The sequence below is a fragment of the Phallusia mammillata genome, chromosome 7 (assembly GCF_965637545.1).
Source record: "Phallusia mammillata chromosome 7, kaPhaMamm4.hap1.1, whole genome shotgun sequence".
Lineage (NCBI taxonomy): Eukaryota > Metazoa > Chordata > Ascidiacea > Phlebobranchia > Ascidiidae > Phallusia > Phallusia mammillata.
Genome location: NC_137258.1, coordinates 24,062,885 through 24,082,247, shown reverse-complemented (window position 1 = coordinate 24,082,247; position 19,363 = coordinate 24,062,885). Strand labels below are relative to the sequence as shown.

The 19,363-nt window shown below is 35.0% G+C and overlaps 2 protein-coding genes across 2 annotated transcripts; one reads left to right on the top strand and one right to left on the bottom strand.

Moving 5' to 3' along the window:
• Positions 1-520: 520 nt before the first annotated feature.
• LOC145202730 (very long chain fatty acid elongase 4-like) lies at positions 521-4,099 on the bottom strand. The gene is made up of 7 exons (XM_080075774.1): positions 3,914-4,099; positions 3,747-3,856; positions 3,238-3,425; positions 2,833-2,913; positions 2,596-2,767; positions 1,990-2,117; positions 521-1,917 (listed from the first exon to the last, which is right to left on the bottom strand). Exons 2-7 carry the CDS (start codon positions 3,796-3,798, stop codon positions 1,747-1,749), a joined length of 792 nt encoding a protein of 263 aa, XP_079931900.1. The 5' UTR covers positions 3,799-3,856; positions 3,914-4,099; the 3' UTR covers positions 521-1,746.
• A 492-nt stretch (positions 4,100-4,591) lies between these two features.
• Positions 4,592-18,626, top strand: LOC145202727 (tetratricopeptide repeat protein 39C-like). The gene is made up of 17 exons (XM_080075769.1): positions 4,592-4,669; positions 4,860-5,076; positions 5,493-5,541; positions 5,670-5,798; positions 6,651-6,762; positions 7,623-7,726; positions 8,392-8,519; positions 9,665-9,916; positions 10,267-10,435; positions 10,782-10,875; positions 11,418-11,472; positions 11,876-11,928; positions 13,063-13,172; positions 14,265-14,388; positions 14,464-14,582; positions 15,219-15,341; positions 16,315-18,626. The coding sequence occupies exons 2-17, from the start codon at positions 4,949-4,951 to the stop codon at positions 16,405-16,407; spliced, it is 1,842 nt and encodes a 613-aa protein (XP_079931895.1). The 5' UTR covers positions 4,592-4,669; positions 4,860-4,948; the 3' UTR covers positions 16,408-18,626.
• The last annotated feature ends 737 nt before the right edge of the window (positions 18,627-19,363 follow it).

Genomic DNA, 19,363 nt, shown 5'->3' with positions numbered 1-19,363 from the left:
TTAAGACTTAAACTATTTGGCCAAGTTCTGAGCTGCATTTGAGATGAGTATATTTCGCTTGGTGAAAGACAACATAGCGAAACAATAGCATTAAAACAATCACTAAGCCGGAAATAGCTGCGCAACGTTGAAAAGTTATAAAGCGCTATATAATAAAGGCCACAATTGGTGCATAATGGCTGAACGCGCTGCAGCTACACTGTATTATAAAGCGTTATGTGACGGGAGCTCACAAGAAAGTAAGGTTGGAACTGTGAGTAAAACACGACTGAGTCGCATTGGCTAGCGAAGGGTTGTAAGCCTGCTGTAAGTGGTAGAGCGCAAGTTCGGAAAGGCTTCTTTTTATCAAAACATAAATTAAGCTTTTGTACTAAAAAAACAGCTTATTTCGTTAATATATATATTAAAACCTCAATAGATCAAATAATGGCAATAAAACAAAAATATAAGTTATTAAAGCGCAGCAGCCGTTGTTTCCTTTTGTTTGCGACTGATTGTTGAAGTTAGGAGTCTTGCTGGATAAATCATAGTACGCCAGGTTTATTTTGCTAGATAAGATTGGCAACGCAACTGGGTGTGACAACATGGGGCGATAACAGCCGGTTGACCGATTATTACCAACAACATCACGGACATTAGCGAAACAATGTTTCCGATTACTGAAAAGAGGGAAGTGATCGGACAAGAAGCAAAAACATTCAATATTGCAGTGGTGCGTACATTAATTGTTTAATAGCGTACAGGCGTTTCGTCCACCAGGTAGCATATTCAATGCTCTGAAGTCCTACTGTTCTGGTGGGCGAAACGTCAGCAAATACAAGTTCTTGAAACAACAAGTGGTCTTTTGTTTAGCATTACACCAGTTGTACGACAAATTTGTTAAATACGTTAATTGTATCGTTTATTCAAACCAGAGGTGTCAATACACTTTCAGCAAGCGAGCTACTTACGGAATTGCCATTTTAAAATGCTACAAAAACGGTATTGACACCACTAACTGTCTTGCTGTAAAATATCACACAAATAAAACTTTGACAACAAAAAATGATTCGTTCGTTGTTCTTGTATTGTTAAAAAATCAAAAACACCTTCTTAAGCGAGTTCAAATTGTTTTGCATAAACTTCGCAAAAATTAATTGTTCAAAAAGCGTAAAAATTTTGTTCATAAAGTAACACTTTGGAACATAATAAATAAACCAGTAACAAAACAGCGTGAATTTTTTGAAAGCTGTGCATAGAAACATAAATTTAAAATAAAACCAAGTCTATGCATAATATCAGTCATAAAAAATAAGTCCTATGTGAAAACATATGGTACTTTGTATTTTAAGACATAAATAGGCTGGCACAAAAACAACTGTACTGCTAATATCTAGCATACTCCCAATCTCATATAATGTGAAATATTAGCACAAATGAGTAGTTGCTGTAATTTAGGCAAGCATAAAAAAATAATACTTGTAATGTCTTAGTACAAATAAGTTAAAAAATGTAATATTTTTCACATAATATTTCTAATACAGTGATTTCCAACCTATTCGCCTTAGGATAGCAATTCATAACCCAATGAAAACGTGAAAAATTAAAAACACTTTTTAGTTTAAAATATTTTTCTATGTTGTGGCCACAGACTCTCAAAAGTGTTTGTCGGCTTTTTTAAATTTGAAGTTACTTTTCTAGTAAAATTTTAAACACATATTTATTATTTCTATAGTTGGGATTTTGTACAAAACTAACTGTTGTTGGTTATTTTTGTTTCTTTATGGTTTTCTTAGCGTAAGATTGAATGTAGAAGTTTGTAAAGAGGACAATTAATATAATCATGTAACCCATGACCATCTCATTAAGCCAATCTGGATAATCACAATCAGCACATAGATTGTAAGCACAATGTACAAATATGGCCACAAATTGAATCTACAAAAACAAAACATTTTTGTTTCCATTACCACCCTTAAAAAATTAAGTTTTTTTGCAACATATGCTTACCAACTGTAGCTTGGTGAGATATTTTTTCCACCACAAATATTTCCGCACTTTTGGCCCAAAACATGACAGTCCATAATAAGAATACATAACTACATGTACAGATGAGTTGATAAGGCCGATAAAAAATGCTAAAATACAAAAAAATTCACAAATAAGATTCGATTTAACAAAATGTTTGGCACTAGTTGTAAATGATATTTTGTATTATTTAAAAAATTATTCTTATGTGGTGTACATCAAACTTTGCTATGTATTTTTTATAAGCCTAAATTTTCATTCAGGTCAGTATTTTTGTTGAAAATATTAAAAACTTGATTCCTTTGATTCAATTTCTGAAAATACAGTTTGTACAGTTTGTCATTAAACAAATTTATAAAAAGGATTGTTTTAGTACAGAATTGAAACAAAACAGTTTAAGTTGAAGGTTCCCAGTGGGGTTAAACTTAATTATGCTTTCACAGTGATAAAAATAGGCAATATTTAGTTGATTTGTTGTGTGTACAAATTAAGGTTAGGGAAAATATTTACCCATGGATGTTGGTGAAGAAAAATTGAGAAAAATAGTTAACCACCTATGTACTAAATAATAAAAAAATGCAATCTTACATTGACCACCAGCCACATATTTGATAGCTAGCCACCAGTTGATAAGCATAGTGGAGTGATGGAAAATATGCAGAAACGAAACTTGACTGAATTTCTTTCTCATGACAAAAAATACAGTGTCCAGCAACTCGATGTACTTGGAAAAGAAATACCACCAACACACACTGGCCATCTATGACAACAAAATGACTTATCTGAGCTTATTTAATCATACTGTCATTAAATAATATATCTTACCCTCATTGCCAGTGGCTTTGTGGAGTAATCAACGGGTTGACATAGCAGACTGTAACCGGCAAGATAACTTGACATGAAAAACTGAACAAAAGTTGTTTTTTTAAATATGTAACATTTTTTCAAGCTATTATACTTTTGCTTTATTTACTTTATTAAAAACTTTTTTAGCCATTCATTTTTTAAATTAACACAGCAAGTAAAGTAGTTTAACATAAAGGATTTTTTCAGTTCTTTTAAGTATGGAAAGAATCCGGTTGATTGTAAAATCTGTCAAACTGCATAAGTTTTAAATAAAAAACATGTCCATTTGTAAAGGAAACATTTGGGTAAACCATGTAATCTTGCTAATTGCACAAAAAAGCTTGGTAATTGGTTATGCTATTAACCAGATTTATCTGTACTTACCTCATATGCCATGTAAATTGACAAGATGACAAGGGAAAAGTTGTAAATAATCAAGACATAACGGAGTTCAAATGGTCGAATATTTTTCATCAAAGACTGAGACTTTGCGCAGAATGCAAGATATAAAACTAATATACAGAAAGGAGGCCATGGGCTATGAACAAGGAACCAATCTTGTGTACGAACATCTGAAAAAATACCAAAATTTGTTAATATATTTGTCAGTAAATAGAAAAAATTCTGGTAAAAATCTGGTGATCTGGTATTGTAAATAAAATTCCCATTTATGACATGCACTGAAAGCAATTGATTGCTTAAAAACTAATTTAAAGTCTAAATGAAAAAAGGTGCTTTATTTAATAAAAAGTTACATAACAAATGTTGATAGTAAATAGGTTACACGTAAGTTTTTTAGAAAATAACAAACACCAGTACATATTCACAGACACAAATTTAATTTAATAATCAATAATAAATAATTAAAGAAGATAAATTACCACTTTACACACCTGCTCGCTCTTCAATTGCAGTGTGGTAAAGCGCTTGCAATTCTTCCCACATATTTTGAAGTCAATAAAACTGTCGTTAACTTGAACAAACTGTCTGCATAACATATATACTGTAAACAAAAACACTTCGTCTTTATGCACGAACAAACTGCTGTTGCATAACATACAAGTTTGGGCTAAGTGCACGTCCTGGAAGTCTCGCTCAATTAATAATTAAAAGAGCTTTATGTGGTTGCCGAAATATACCGCGTTTAAAGTACAATCTCGTCGTAAAATCCATTGATTGTTTAACGTTCGCAAACATAAGCTTTCGCTAGGTTTGTTACGAGTTTCGACCGGCTCTTAAAACGGAGATTACGAACAAGTATTCCACTGTAACAACCCAATATATTAAACAAATTTGTCGTTCAACTGGTGTAATGTTAAACAAAATACTAGTGTTTTTTTTAAGAAACAAAAATATAGCATTTCACCTGTTGAACGACAATTTGTTAAATATGCAAGCTGGTGGACGAAACGAAACGCTTGTTCGGTATTTTCCAACCCAACATATGCTGACTTTATCAAACAACCGTCTTCAAATTCTGCACCGTTTTTGAAGACAATCGGATTCGGAAGTTGTACAAAGCGCAAGATATTACATTACATTTTCTACCGTTGTTAGTATAAGAGCAAAGGAACGTTTTAATAAATTTTTCCGTGCAAAAATGCCGGTTAAAGTAATACAAATCGCAGTTGCAATCGTTTTTGCAAAATACAACTTTGAATTTTGATGCATTTTACCTCCGTTCATGCATGACTGCATTCGTCACGGATGAGTGCAGAACAATCGTAACAAGATAAAAGTAAGTTGGCAAGGGACGTGGCTTATGATGGCTTATGACAATTTCGTTTGAGAAACAAGTTTTGTGAACCTGCTAATGGTAAAATAAGAGTCCAAATGCAATTTTGTTAATTTTAGAACAGCTACAGTGCAGTTTGTTCTGCTCTATTTAAATTCATGCACAATTTTGTAAGAATTTAGAATTTTAGAAAAGCAATAATAAAAGATATACTTCTGTGGGTAATATTTCATTGTTTTAACATGCTAAAATACACCATGATTTTGTTTAGGTTCGGCAATAAACCAAAACTGGCAAATAATGACCCATAAACCGGATTATCTTACAACACAAATTTAATTTAACCTTCAAATATTTGAAATGGCCAATGGATCACCTCAAATACAGTTGCCACCAGGATTTGATGATCACACTCTTGCACTGGAAGGAGTTACTCTGATTCTAAACAATGGATTTAATGAAGCTGAAGTTTTGTTCAATAAATTCAGGTGTGTTTCGTATCAAATTCTGCTTCTTAAAATTGGGGATAATAATTTTTAGTTGCAAAATTCATACTTTTTAATCACCTGGTAAAATTTAATTTTAATTTACAAGTAGCTAACAGTTACTGGTTGCAAATATTGCAGTCACTGAATAAACTTTCTGTGTTGTTTATAAATCCTAGTTAACAATGCTGTTGCTGTAAGAATTAAAGGTTGCAATTACTTAGTCATCCAATTCTTAAACAAAGATATTAATTACATTTTTATGATAGTTTTGACAATAAATCCTGTTTAAATGCTAGCTGTTGAATGTAGGTTCTGGTTTCACTGCCTGGCTACCTGAAAAATAAATTGTCTATTTAACTTGCAATAAAAGCGAAACAAATTTCTTCTTAAACCAAAATATTTGCTTTTTATTTTAGTGAGAGTAGCCCATTGATGAGTGCCGGAGCCAGCTTTGTATGTTTTATGGTAAGAGGAAAATATCTGTTCAAATTTGTGCATGTCATGTTTTTCATTTTACCGAGTATATAATGCTATTGAGTTCCACACAACTGTGGTCAAGAAATCAACATTTTGAGCCTCCCTACTTGTTGCAGAGAGGTCTAATGTCCTTTGAGGAAGAGAAATTGGAAAAAGCTGTAGTAGCATTAAAATCGACACAAAAACTTTGCAATTCAGCTGAGGAAGACTTGATTGATGCATTCAAGAAAAAGTTCAAAAAGAAGGTTTGTATAAATCATAAAATGTCTGTAACACAACAGTCGCCAGCTTGTGTCTTCAAAGTCCCTTGTGACTATTTTTAAGACATTTGTGTCACTTGTAGCACTAAAGTAATTATACCATACCATAAGCACTGCTTACTTTAATTTATGTCTTTAGGATACCATTTTTGTCATTGTGGCACTATGAAATTGTTATTTTCTTAAAATAAATGACTCAGGTAGCTTTGAAAGTTGATGACCCCTGCCCTAGTATTTACAGTAAAGCTTTTGAATGTAGTGTGTATTGATTATTTTTGTTTTGTACAGTGTGTCCATTTGTACTAAGATTCTCAGCATAAATAATTTAAAATTTAGACTTTGCTTACTTTAGGGACAAAGTGTTACTTAAAAGGGTTTCACATATTGTAATTCTTTACAATTGCTGTAAGCCCTGGCCTGTTCGAAATTAGGGTTATTGTACTTGCCTCAGGGGAAGCAACATCACGGGAGCCTGAGCGTCCAATTTAAATCTTCATTTCCAGGCCTTAGAAATATGGCCAGGAGATTGGCACATCCACCAAATATAAATTACCTACAATGAATTCATTAAGCGAGGGTAAAATAAATGTGTAAGCCACTGGTTTAAAATGTACAGCTTAAATAACGCTTGATTTAGTACTTTTCTTTTTGTGAATTGTGCTCTATTAATTCAAGTGTCATATATATGTAAAAGTTTTTTTCACATTCTGCAGTTTTGTTTTGTTTTAATTTTTTTAGTTGGCAACAGTTCTATGAAATGTTAAGACTAATGACCAGTTTGGTTGAAAGTTTTAAAATGTTTGTGCAATTTTACAAAGCTTTATCATTTATTTGCAGGGACCAGAGAAAACTCCCCTGACCAAGGTTGAAATTTTACAACGAAGAGTAATTGTGGCCGATTGTTATCTCTATGTTGCTCTCATTCACTTTATCAAACAGGATCTAACAAGTATGTGCAGGCATTAGGTTACCCAAAAAATACACTAGAAATCTCTTTCAACAATTATTATCTGTTGTTCCTGTTGAATGAAATCAAAATATTTTTTACAACACTACATGCAATACAGTGTACATTTCAAAAGTATGTTAAAAAATTACCAAACTATACAGGATAATTGGGGAAACTTTGTGCCAACCCGTACAACAATTTTTCTGATACCGAACAAGCCTTTCGTCCACCAGGTTGCATATTAAACAAATTTGTCGTTCAACTGGTGTAATGCTAAACAAACTATTAGTTGTTTTTTCAAAAACTTGTATTTCTGTTGGGAGAAACGTCAGCAAAAATACAAGTTAGATTTGTAAATTAAATTAGTAAATTTTTCTGATAACAATTTGGTCCCTATTTTATAAGGATGTTTTTGAGTGGTCCAGTAAATGTGTAAAGTGCCATAACAGCATACGTAACCTCAACATGAATGTTAAACCATGGTGTCAGGCCTTGTGATATAATGTAGTGACCTCTTTACTGGTGAATTCATGCAAATCTGTTAAAATGCCTACTGGGGGCTTGCCAACATATCTATTCTGTGACATTTGTCTGGAGTCGTTTTGCTTTAGTCATATGTCACTCGATACTGTTTTCAAACCTCAACGAAAATTGTTAACTGTACTGGAATTCAAATAACTTAGTTCTCTGGGAATACTAAACGCTAAGTTGCTACTGAAATGAAAAACAAACAATACAAAGAGCAAGTTTCAATTAAAACTAGTAATGCTTAAGTTTTAAAAATGTAACTTTCTTTGACATCCACCAAGTAGGTTTGCAGCAAAAAGTAATTGTGTAACAAATGTTGACTTTTGTTCAAGGTTACATCAAAGGAGGGTGGAATTTAAGAAAGGCTTGGAAGATTTACGAGAAATGTCACCAACAAATCCGAGAGATGCTTGAATCCCGTCACCTCGATTGTCTGGTAAGATTTTTGTGTGTTTAGTCGATTCACGAGCAGGGATATGTGTGGGGGCGGGAAGGATTATTCTTTGGAATTTTGGGGCGTTAACTTTAAGCTATGTTTGTGAGCAACAAGCGTAAATTTCTTTGTACAAGTTCATAATCATCTACATTTCCTTTTTCTGTCACAGGTGTATTTCTTGTACACAGCGCAACTACCCCCACTGCCTCACTTAATAATCTTTTTAGTGCCAAAAATAATCAATAGTTTTCAATTTAAAGAGAACCTAATAACTATAACAGGTTGTGTAGATTATTTATCACTTTGTAGTGATTGGTTCTTAAAAAGATATAAATGTTTTTTTTGTGTGTGGTTAATGTTTATTGCACCACTGAAAAAAAGCATCTGGCTATTATAAATGAATCTTGTATACATAACTCCTCCAGAAATCTTGTTTTGTTCAATTAGGCGGTGATTTTTATTACCAAATAACTTCATTCTTATTGACTTGACAAATTTTTTTGATAATTTTTGCCAAAAGAACTGTATTGACTTGCTGTTTTGTTTAATCCTGTATACATTATATCTATATCTTCCTACTATAAGCTTAATAATTATGTGAGTATTTTTATGCTCTGGAAGTAAATCAACTTTTAATAGTGGAATTGTTTCAATGCATATATTAGGCACCAACTTCGGTAGGATTTGTAAACAACGGCTCAGCTGGAAATGGACATTTGACGACCGAAGACTTAAAATTGAGTGGATCGTCATCAAGTCTGAACTCAAGTGATACTGAAGAGAAGAGTGACATGTAAGACAATTTTTTTGCTAAGATTACTGGTTAAGACTTGGGTAACACTAAGTACGTAAATGTGTGTGAAAAAATAAACCGTTTTGTTGATTTTTCTATAAACTATTTGCCTTTCAGTCTATTTATAACTCTTAAACTAATATGTATGTTAACAAGTAAGAGTAAGTTAATTGAGAAAATTTAAACCACCATTCTATGTGATCACTGATCAGTCTCATAATTTCTAACAGGTCATTCTGTTTCCTCATAATTTTTCTGTAACTGACTTGTTATTGTGTCTCATGTGTTTGACAACATTGTTACCATGTAGTGTTCTCTGCTTTAATATTTTTTTCATCTACATTTCCTTTGTTTTATAGCCACAAAAATGTGAAAAATCTGTTTAGATTTTTTTTGCTATGAACAACAATAAAACCAGCCTGTTTTAAGTGAACAGTAATGCAACAACACAGGACCGATCTGTTTGTAAATATGTCTAAATAGTTCAAACACGTCCATTTAAATGCGAAGTGACAACATGCGAAAACCTGTTTTGGTTAAAATCACATTTTAAACAGTTGTTTATAGTAAAGTGGTTAAGTACAGGACTGTCAAACGGTCTAAAAAATTCCAAAACACATCTTCAGCATGAGAGCTTCGTATTATCTGCTAGTTACCCTAATATGTACTTTGATTTGAAATTACAACCTTTCCCAGTTATCCATCAGATTTACTGTAGACAGTACACACTGTTTTGGCCTATAAGGTTGCATGAGTACAGCTGGTGACAAGACACAGACCTGAAAAGCCAGGCTACCACATTCCAGTTTGTTGGATTTTGATCCTTTTGCATAGTGTTTGGCCAACTTGAAATAGGCCTGTATGGCAGTGATCGTGAAAGATTTCGAAGTGTGCCACTACAAATTCAGTAGTTTAAAGTGCAGAGATTCTCATGACCCTGTTTCAAAGCTCGTACTTTGGTTATTGGTAATATAAATTAGTTACTTACGGCAATAAATTTGCAAAAATTAAATTTTCTTGTAACAACTTTTGTTACATTGACCATCAAAGTGTGCTGTGTAAAGAATGCATTGCAAATGCGCTGCATACTTAAAAAGTTTGAGAACCACTGCTGTAAGGTGTAATCTTTTGAATTTCTGTTTTAGTTTTGATGAACTTGCCGGAGACCTGAAGGCCTTCACTGTTGAGGACATGAAATCAGGTCCAGACGACATGTTGTTGCGTTTGTACGGTGCCGTGTGTTTCGGATACGGAGCGTTCAACCTCTGTGTGTCGCTTGTCCCTCAAAATCTCCTCCGTCTTGTCAATATGATGGGTTTCTGTGGAGATCGAGATATCGGTGTAAAATCCCTCGAAGTTGCCTGTGGAAGCCGAGATATGAAAGCACCGATGGCAATGTGAGAATTTACTTTCGTTTGTGTCCAAAACTTGTTGTGTACTCATATAAGATTTTTTTTCCTTATTACTTCTTCAATACACTAATCACACATACAAAAATAACTTTGTTCACTAAACGTACTCAAATAGCACATGAAAATTGCCAAAATGCTTCTGATACGCATAATTAAAACAGTTTAGACAATGTTGCTTCACATTTCAAACCAGGATAGGTGCTATTTTTACTGTGTGCAGCAATTTTATGATTTTTTGCACACAGAAATGATAAGTGACTCATCATGCCCCTCTTCATGTTATGACTCATCACGTTTTTACCGACTGAGCATGACTCAGCACATATTTTATGCAGGTTATGTCTTCTATGGTACCACACAGTGGTTCGACCATTCTTTGCCGTTGACGGAAATTCTTCGGACGCTGGATTACCTGAAGCCGAACAACTGTTAAAGGAAAATGAAGTGAAATATCCAAAATCTTCGTTAGTTCTTTTCTTTAAAGGGAGAGTGCTTCGGTGCAAGGTAAATAAATGGTAGGGGCACTGCAACATGGTTTCACAAATTTATTCAAAACATCTGACCATAAGTGACACTGTTTTATTTTCTAAAAGGCAACATCAAAATATTACAACATTACAGAAAAAAACAATGTGGATTACCTAATTTAAAAACTAATGAAGACTTACATTGTCATCTAATATCTGTCCATGATTCATCAATTAGAAAAAAATATTTGTGTTTTTAAGTTGATTGCCATGGACTATATATATCTTAATCAATGAAGGTTCATTTATCTTAAAATCATTGCAAAATGTGAAATGTATTTGACAAGCAGAAACAATAACAAAATTTTCTCATAACTTTTCAGTGCAACATTGTAGAAGCACTGACGGCATTACAGGAGTCATACAACCAAGCTGCAGACCAGAGAGAATTACAACTTCTGTGTGCCTACGAGATCGGTGGGTGGTGTCAGTTTATTTGGTTTTTCCTGTTTATTTTAATGTATAGTGGGCAGTTGTATACCTAAACTAACCCTGACTCATTTATAAGGTCATAGTTTTATGTTGTGAAGTAATTTTGTATGTATGTGGCTCTAATTAAATGTTGCCTAGTGGTTTTAAAACTAGTTTCTAAAACATTACTACCAGAGTACTGGTGTATATACAATACATTGTTCAGACGTTTCGACAATCTCTGTTGTCATCATCCTGCACTGATGACACCAGTACTCTGGGAGTAATGTTTATGATCAAATTACTTTTCAAGTCCGTGAATAGTGTTCCTTAGTTTCTAAAACCTTATCATGTTTTGTTTTAAATAAATGTAGTGAAGGTTGAATAGTGATTTTGTCTCAGGGTAATCTAAAGAGTTTTTTTTATCGCAACATCTAAGCTTTAACCCACCTTGTTTATCATGTTTATTTCTGAAATGAGTTTGTTTTGCTATGTATGGTTTACTCTAGTAGTGATGCAAATTTTCCTTGTTATTCTTCTTTTCTAAGGTTGGTGCTGTATCATGCAACTCGATTGGGAAAGAGCGTTAACCAACATAACAAGGTGGGTATGGCAGAAACTGTTTTAAAGTACCTTGGCCCTTTCTGTCTCTTTGTTATTGATGTTACTTTATAACAGAGGTCCTGGGGCAAATGTAGACCCAAGGGATAATGTCGACATATTTTGGGTGGGTAAACAAAAATTTAGTAGCAAATTAAAATTAGGGTGAAAAAAAATTAATACAATAAACAGCACAAACCACTTAATTATGACAACAGGTCAATTATTTCCTAAAATGTTATCAAATCGTCTTTGAATAAACTGCAAATTGAGAGTTCGAAAGTCAGGACACTTAAATACAGAAAATACATTTTCCATTCTAAGGCTGAAACTAACATGAGCCCCAGGCATTAAACTATCGCCAGATTTTGATCTAACACGAAATTTCCTCATGTTATTTTTGCAGACTCAAGGAGGAATCAAAGTGGTCGGTTTGCTACTACGCGTACTTGACTGGACGTAAGTACACAAGCTGACATATATACTGGTTGAAAACAAAAATGCGGATAGCTTATAAGTAGGGCAATTATTTTTTGACCTAAAAAACGAAAAATTTTGACCTACAAATTGAAAATTTTGACAAATTTTGACTTTAAAAAACTTTTTTTTGACAAAATTTTGACCTTTGAAAAATTCAAGTAGTTAAATTACACATTATTGTACAAAAAGGTAAAATATGGCAGTAGGCTACTCTGTAGAGCAAATGTCTAACAGAAGGGCAAAAATCTGAACACAGACCTAGCCTGTTCTGAAAAGGGAAATGAGCTAATTAAAAATCACTGCCAAAAAACTGCAGCTAAGACACAACTAAAATTATTCAATACAGTTGTCTAAACGAAAGATACATGAAATACCTAAAGCAAAAACGAAGCAAGAGCTGCACCTAACCTGCAGCTGCCGTAAAATGACTTGGGACCTACCAAAATTTTGCACGTTTTGAGATGTGTTGAGCATCACGCCATATCAACCTAATTATTTCACTCACTTTATGGTTTATGATTGACAATAAGTAGGCAATGGGCCAATTACAACAGTATAAAGTAGGCTACAAGGTGTAAAATGAACAGTTCACTAACAGTGCAACCTCTACAACACCACGACAATGCAATTTGTAAACAATTTTAACTTTGTAAAAAATTTTGACAATTTTTGACTTATTCCAAAAATTTTGACTTTTTTTGACCTATTCCAAAAATTTTGACTTTTTTTGACCTATTCCAAAAATTTTGACTTTTTTTGACAAGTAAAAAAATATTTGCCCTACTCATAAGTAGTGAATACTTCCCATTGCAGAACCAGGCTTTGCAAACCTGTTGAAAAAAAAGTTACAGTTACAATGATTGCCAAGCATTAATGTATTGACTATATTCTGTATAAAGGGCCTCTTACAGTTACAGTTTTAAACAAACTTAATATTAAGAACATGTCCCTTTGTTGTTACTTGTGTCTAACATGTCATCGTAACAAAATGCATTTAACAGTTTGTGTTACATCTTTCGTCGCCTAACTCAAACCAGTACAAAGGACATTTTCAATTTCCTTTCTTGCATGAAGCCACTGTTGCAAATAATCTCACTTAAGGTTATTCCCCAGTTCTTCACGGTGTTGTGGGAAGAATGAAGGAATGCCAGGAAATAATGGGGGAAGTACCTAAACTGTTGAAGCGCAAAAACAATCAACTCGAAGCTTACGTTGTACGGAAGGTAAGTGGGTGATTTTGTCCAAAAAACACAAAAATTGTATTTGTGATGAATTGGTTTGGTTTCAACAATCGCTGTTGTAACGTTTGGTGCAAATTTGTTGAATAATTTTTGTCTAAACTAGTGTGGAACAAAAAAACGTAAAACCGATAGACGAAAAATCCTTGGTTTAGTTGTCAGTTTAAGTCAGGGATTCCCAAACGTTTTTGGTCTGTGGCCCACGTGTCTATTGAATAGCGATTCGTGGCTCACCACGTGCTGTAAATTTGGGCACAAAAAAAAAAAAATAACTCAAAAACAGGCGAAATGGTTTCTAGCAATTTATTTTAATGAGATACATGCTCCTGAAATTTGGCTACAAGATTCGGAATTCTTTGCAAATATTATGTTTTTCAAAACAAAGCGCATAATATCTACAGTATAACAAAACCGTAGAATCTGTTCAAATGGCTCTGTGGCCCATCGAAAATGTCTTGGGGGCATGGTACTGGGCCACGGCCCACAGTTTGAGAACCACTGGTTTAAGCCTCGCTGTTGATCGTTTTGATCCATTGCTGAAACCGTCGTTTTGAGTATGGACAAAGGGATTGACCCTATAGGCCAGGGGTTGGCCTTTTAGGCGACGGGTGCCAAGTTACTTGTTGTTTCAATGTGTTAATGACCTCGCGTGCCAACGTTTTTCTAACTAATAGTGGTTCGTGCCAGCAGATATCAATAATAAAGAGAGTGTTTTGTGCATGTAAGGCTGTATTTTAGGACAACGACATGATAAAAACTAAAAACAAGCAGTGTAACAGGTTAAATTGTCAGTTCAAAATAAACACGCAAATCGCTTGGCGTGCCATGAAAAACCAACTCGAGTGCCAACCTTGGCACGCGTGCCAGGGGTTGCCGACCCCTGCTATAGGCCATTGTAGCCACATTACGTGTACATTGTCTGCTTCTAACTTATCGTGCAATGGGTCCATCCATGCATATATATTAGCACAATTATTTATTAAAGAAAGATCTTTGGGTGTTTTGTTAATTAGGGACTTTCAATAATGATGTCAAATAAGTGGGCAACTTTTTTCAAAATTGTCTTAAATTTTTCAGGCAAAAGTTTTCCAGAAGATTCCTCCAACCCAAGATCACGTGACCTTGCTGATTTTCGAAATCGTCTACTTATGGAGGGCATTCCCCAACTGTGAGAAAGCGAGCCTCGGAAAAATGATGGCAGGTAAAAAATCTGCTGACTCACGGTCTAATGCTTGTTAAATTGCTGACTCACCGTTAATTTGTTGGTCACGTGCAGAATGTCAGGCTGTCACCAATCCATGTTTGAACGGCCTCAAACTTCTGCTCATGGGATCAATCCACAAAACCCTTGGTGACGTAACAAAGGCTATGAATTGTTTCCAACAAGCTATTCAGGTTTGTGTCGTAACAAAAAAATGTTATGTCTGGGTTTTATTGGCTTGAAACAAATTGTCATTGTGTTGTACAGATTTAAAAATATTTTGAATATGTTTGCGTCGTATTTTGTTTAAGACAAAAATACTCCCACGTCTGAAATTTATTCCGATGGCAATTAAAAAAATTTCCGACTTTGAAAGGTACTTTTGAGGCACAATGTTTTTTTTCCCTTTTAATCCAACTCAAACTTTTCATGCTTCGGCAAGGAAAAGTTACCCCAGCCTGTTTTAGAAAAACTATCCTTCTTTTTCGTACAAATTTCAAATTTATTTATCGCATTTTTACCATGCTTACTTATTGTGGGCCCGGAAAACTGGTTGATGGTGTATAAAGCCCATCAAAAGTGTAAAATATATAAGCTATTGCTGCCAGACATAATATCAAGTTTATAGAGCTCTTTCTGGCAAAATTCGCTCTATATAAAGCTCTATAAACTTGAATAAAAGTGTAAGTTAGTAAATTTTACTTCCTAACTAAAAACTGTCATTAGAAACACTTCTCCTCAGCAAGTATATGTTCTACTATAATATAAAGCAGTACACGATTGTCTCCTAATTAAATCGCTATAACTAGTTTTACATGCTTGGTGTTCAGGTGACAGAACGCGACATGGAGGACGGCCACTTCGCTCCGTTCGCATGTTACGAACTCGCCACTACTCTTATTGAATCGACAGATTGCCGAGCAAGGGGTCTTGAACTCTTAAAACACTGCAAGGTATACAAGTCCAGATCAGACCCGAAAATGAGATAAACCAAGGCGAAATTAGGACATAAATGTGAACGAGTATAAAGCTCAGCCCGAAGTTGTTTATTTAGGCTTAAGCCCGACCCGACTTACAACTCTGAACAAAAAGCCATAGTACGCTAGGCCTATTAAAGGCGTTGTACCGAATCAGCCGCTCACTAAGATAATTGAAACTCACCCACTTATGACAATGCGTATACGCAGCCTATAGGCCAGTGGTTCTCAAAGTATGGGTCGCGACCCAAACATGGGTCGCGCAGGGTCAAAAAATGGGTCGCGCTATGGCGATTCAATGCTGTCCAAACGAACAATTGCTGCATTAAGTAAACACAAACGAATTTACTTAATGTAGTAGTAAAGTCACCTCACTCGACCACGTTGTACAGTAAACGGAACCAACTATTACCACATACAGACGACAATAGGCTTCCAACTTTACTGTTACGCACATGGCGATTGTAACGTGACACGTCGTAGCACGGGAAATAGTAGGACACGTTGATCATGCGAAACTGAATGTGGACATGTACCAGTTAGCGTTTAAGGATGAAGGAAACATTCACTTCTATCAATGATCATAGTGCTGCAAAGCCACAATGTGTGTTGTGTTATGCAGTGTTGTCGAACGAATCGATCTCGTTAAGTCTGCAGCCATTTGACATGGTCCTATAGGAGCCCATATATGCGGCGACGACGTGGCCTCGAAATTGCAGTCCGTCTTAATACATTTTTGATGTTTGAGACTTGGGTCGTGAGATGTTCATAAAACTCAGATTTGGGTCGCGGTCATAAAAGTTTGAGAACCACTGCTATAGGCTAAAAAATCTAGCCTGCGGTGGGGTTCGAACCCACGACAGAAGTCTTCCAACTGAGTTACGCAGGCCAAGCGGTAAACTGGTCGAAAAAAAATGATCATTATTAAAACCAATAATTTTCATCGCAGGAGAATTTTGCCGGTTACGATTTTGAAAACCGACTTCAAATGCGAATTCACGCAACAGAGCTTCGAATCAAACAGGAGGAAAACAACCAATGAGCGACCGACAAGTCATCACATACACACACGTGACAGTTTCGTCTCCAATTAGCTAACTCATTTTCAAACAGGGTTTTGTTAATGCATATTTAATTTTGGTTTGTAATCTTGGGTGTTAGTTTTGGGTGTTGGTTGTTCTTTAAAAGGGACGTTAATATTAAGTTTTTGAAGCATTTATTTTGTAAAAAATACCAAGAAAATCGGGAGTAGATTCTATTTAGGAGTAGAGTGTGAGGAGTTATTACTCGAACGAGTTCCATATTTCAACAATCACTGATTTGATTCAAATTTTCCTCACATGGTTTTACAAAACATAGAATTATCGTAGAAGCGGTTGTTTTGTGTGTTTTTGTACTTTACCCGTTATTATATTTACAGAACATTTTATCGTAGATTTTTCTTCTCATTTTCCGTAGCACTTTCACCTAGAAATTTTAGCTTTCTCTTCTTGTAAAATTTCTTTCGTACCCGCTTAGTATGCAAAACCGCGCGATTCTAATAGCTCTGTTACGCAACAATGCATTAATTTTTAATCCAAGTTGCGTCATTGCTGCGATCTGATTCACTCGAAAGAACCGCAAATTAAGTTTCATGACGTCACAATCTTATATGTGACGTCACCGCCTGTAATAAGCGATGTAACCAGTGGTGGGATTCAGCCGGTTCAAACCGTCTCACGAAATTTTATGAGATCAGCGAACCGGTTAGCATTACAAGTTACTGTCAATTGCCTTTTTGTAACAGAACCGGCTGAAAAATATGACGTTTGTGATAGAACCGACTGACAAAAAAATTGAATCCCACCACTGACTGTAAACCCAGTTTTTTTTTGCAATCAGCCATATATTTGGAAACTGTGACATGCCGAAAGCCGCTTCTCAGCAAACCGGTGCTTTCCGTCTCTTCCTCTGACGTTTTTTTAGCCACGTGACCAATACAAGCACGCCAACTAGTGGCCACCTTGAAGCCAGTTCGCGTCGAAGCGTTTCGAAAAACTGTTCGAAGCTGGTTTACGAACGAGCTCCGTGCAATCAACTATGTCCAGTTAGTTCTTGATATCTTAAATGCGCGTTTTTGAAGTTAATTTTTTTGAAAGATAAAATGGTTGCCAATAAATGACAGAAAGCATTTCCACTTTTTAGAAGGTACCAAAAATAAATTCCCACGCTTGACCACACGAAGCTCGTTGATAAACCCGATTTCCAGACAACCGGTTTAGGTGTAGATAATGTCAACGCTTATGCTTTGCTTTTTAGTTTTCAAATTATGTTTGCAACATAATCCGTCTTCTACTCTTCTGTGGCAAATATTGCAATGTATTTGAAGTTTTACAGACTTGTATGTTGTCTTGCTTATTGTGCGTTAAAGTCGTTAGTTTGCGGGTTCGAACCTTGCTTCTGTTTATTGTGTCTGATGCTTTTTACTGTGATTTACATTATCTGATGCTTTAGGTCGGAGATTTTAAACAAAAATGGAATGCTATACATTTTATTATGATTCGGTTCTAAAATCTGAGTTAATATAGTGACGCAAAAGTGGGTATTTGTGTTAATTCCATTATTACGAACAAATGGTTGTCAACAATTAATGTTTTATTTGTGTAAATATTTAAACTTTGCGTACAAATCTGAAAGTTTATTTCGCATTGAAAGTGGAGGCTTTTACTTTTATCCATTTTGCACAATTTTTTTTCTGCATTGTTCTGTGACATTTATCACAAAAAATTCTTCCAACTGTCACCCCCATAGATAGAAAACATATATCAATGCCTATGATCTTTGTGGCTGTGCGACACTCGGTGGTGCAAGAGAGCACTGTACAGTCAATTGTAAATTGCCAGATCCCAGTTTGCTAATGTTGTAACAAAACTTAATGGTTGTTACATGCTTTTAAATTTCTATTTGACATTTTTAATATAGTTACAGTTGCCTGCATAGAGAGCTGGTTTAGAAGTTTACTTTCAAATCTCTTTTGTTAGCCCATGCTAAAAACAATTACAACTTTTTTGTTGATGTTACAGTCAATCAAATATTGTAGGTTTATTTGACAATAAGTGGCCGGTTATCATACTTACCATAACATGTTGGGCCGCTAACCACTTCTGGTTAAACCGTCACGTTTCCTGCAAATGTGTTTATTCCGATGCGGTGTTAAGTGGCTGTGAGAAATTTCGCGCTTTTTGCGTAGATTCGGGGCAAAAATACACAAAACAACAGCAATATTGGTGTGATTATTTTCAGCTTGTAAACCAGCAACCTACCAAGTGCCAAAACGACGTGTCATCAACACCAAGTAAAGTGTGATGATTTTTTTCTTTCTTTTTCGAGTCTTTTTATGTCATCTTTAGGGCCTTTTGCAAACCCATTCATAAACCCTGGTCATGTACGACATTGTACGTTATTAAGTAACATTGGTTAAGAACAGTGGTGGGATTCAGACGGTTTGCACCGGTTCTATCAAACCGTCTCACGAAATTTTATGAGATCAGCCAACCGGTTAGCATTACTGGTTACTGTCAATGGACTTTTTGTAACAGAACCGGATGAAAAATATGATTTTTGTGATAGAACCGGCTGACAAAAAATTTGAGTCCCACCACTGGTTAATTTAAATCCACCACAATTATGTAAAGTGCACATAAGACAGCACTCATTAAGTGATTCAGCAACCTAAATAACATTTGGAGAATGAGTAAGCAATTCGGAATTGGCATCTGAAACTTCTTGTCACGAAACTGGAAGAAATCTTTTTAGATTGCAAAGTATTGCGTAATCCAGATAAATGACGTAAACATAATGACGACAAAATGGGAATAAAAAATACATGAATATCGAGTTTTTTTAATCGATTTTCTTCGCAACTAAAGGTAAATTGATCGGTTGGATCAAATTGCCGCAAGCCCACAATATAATGACTGATGTTTTTTTAAACTTTGCTCAGAATTTGCTGAATCATT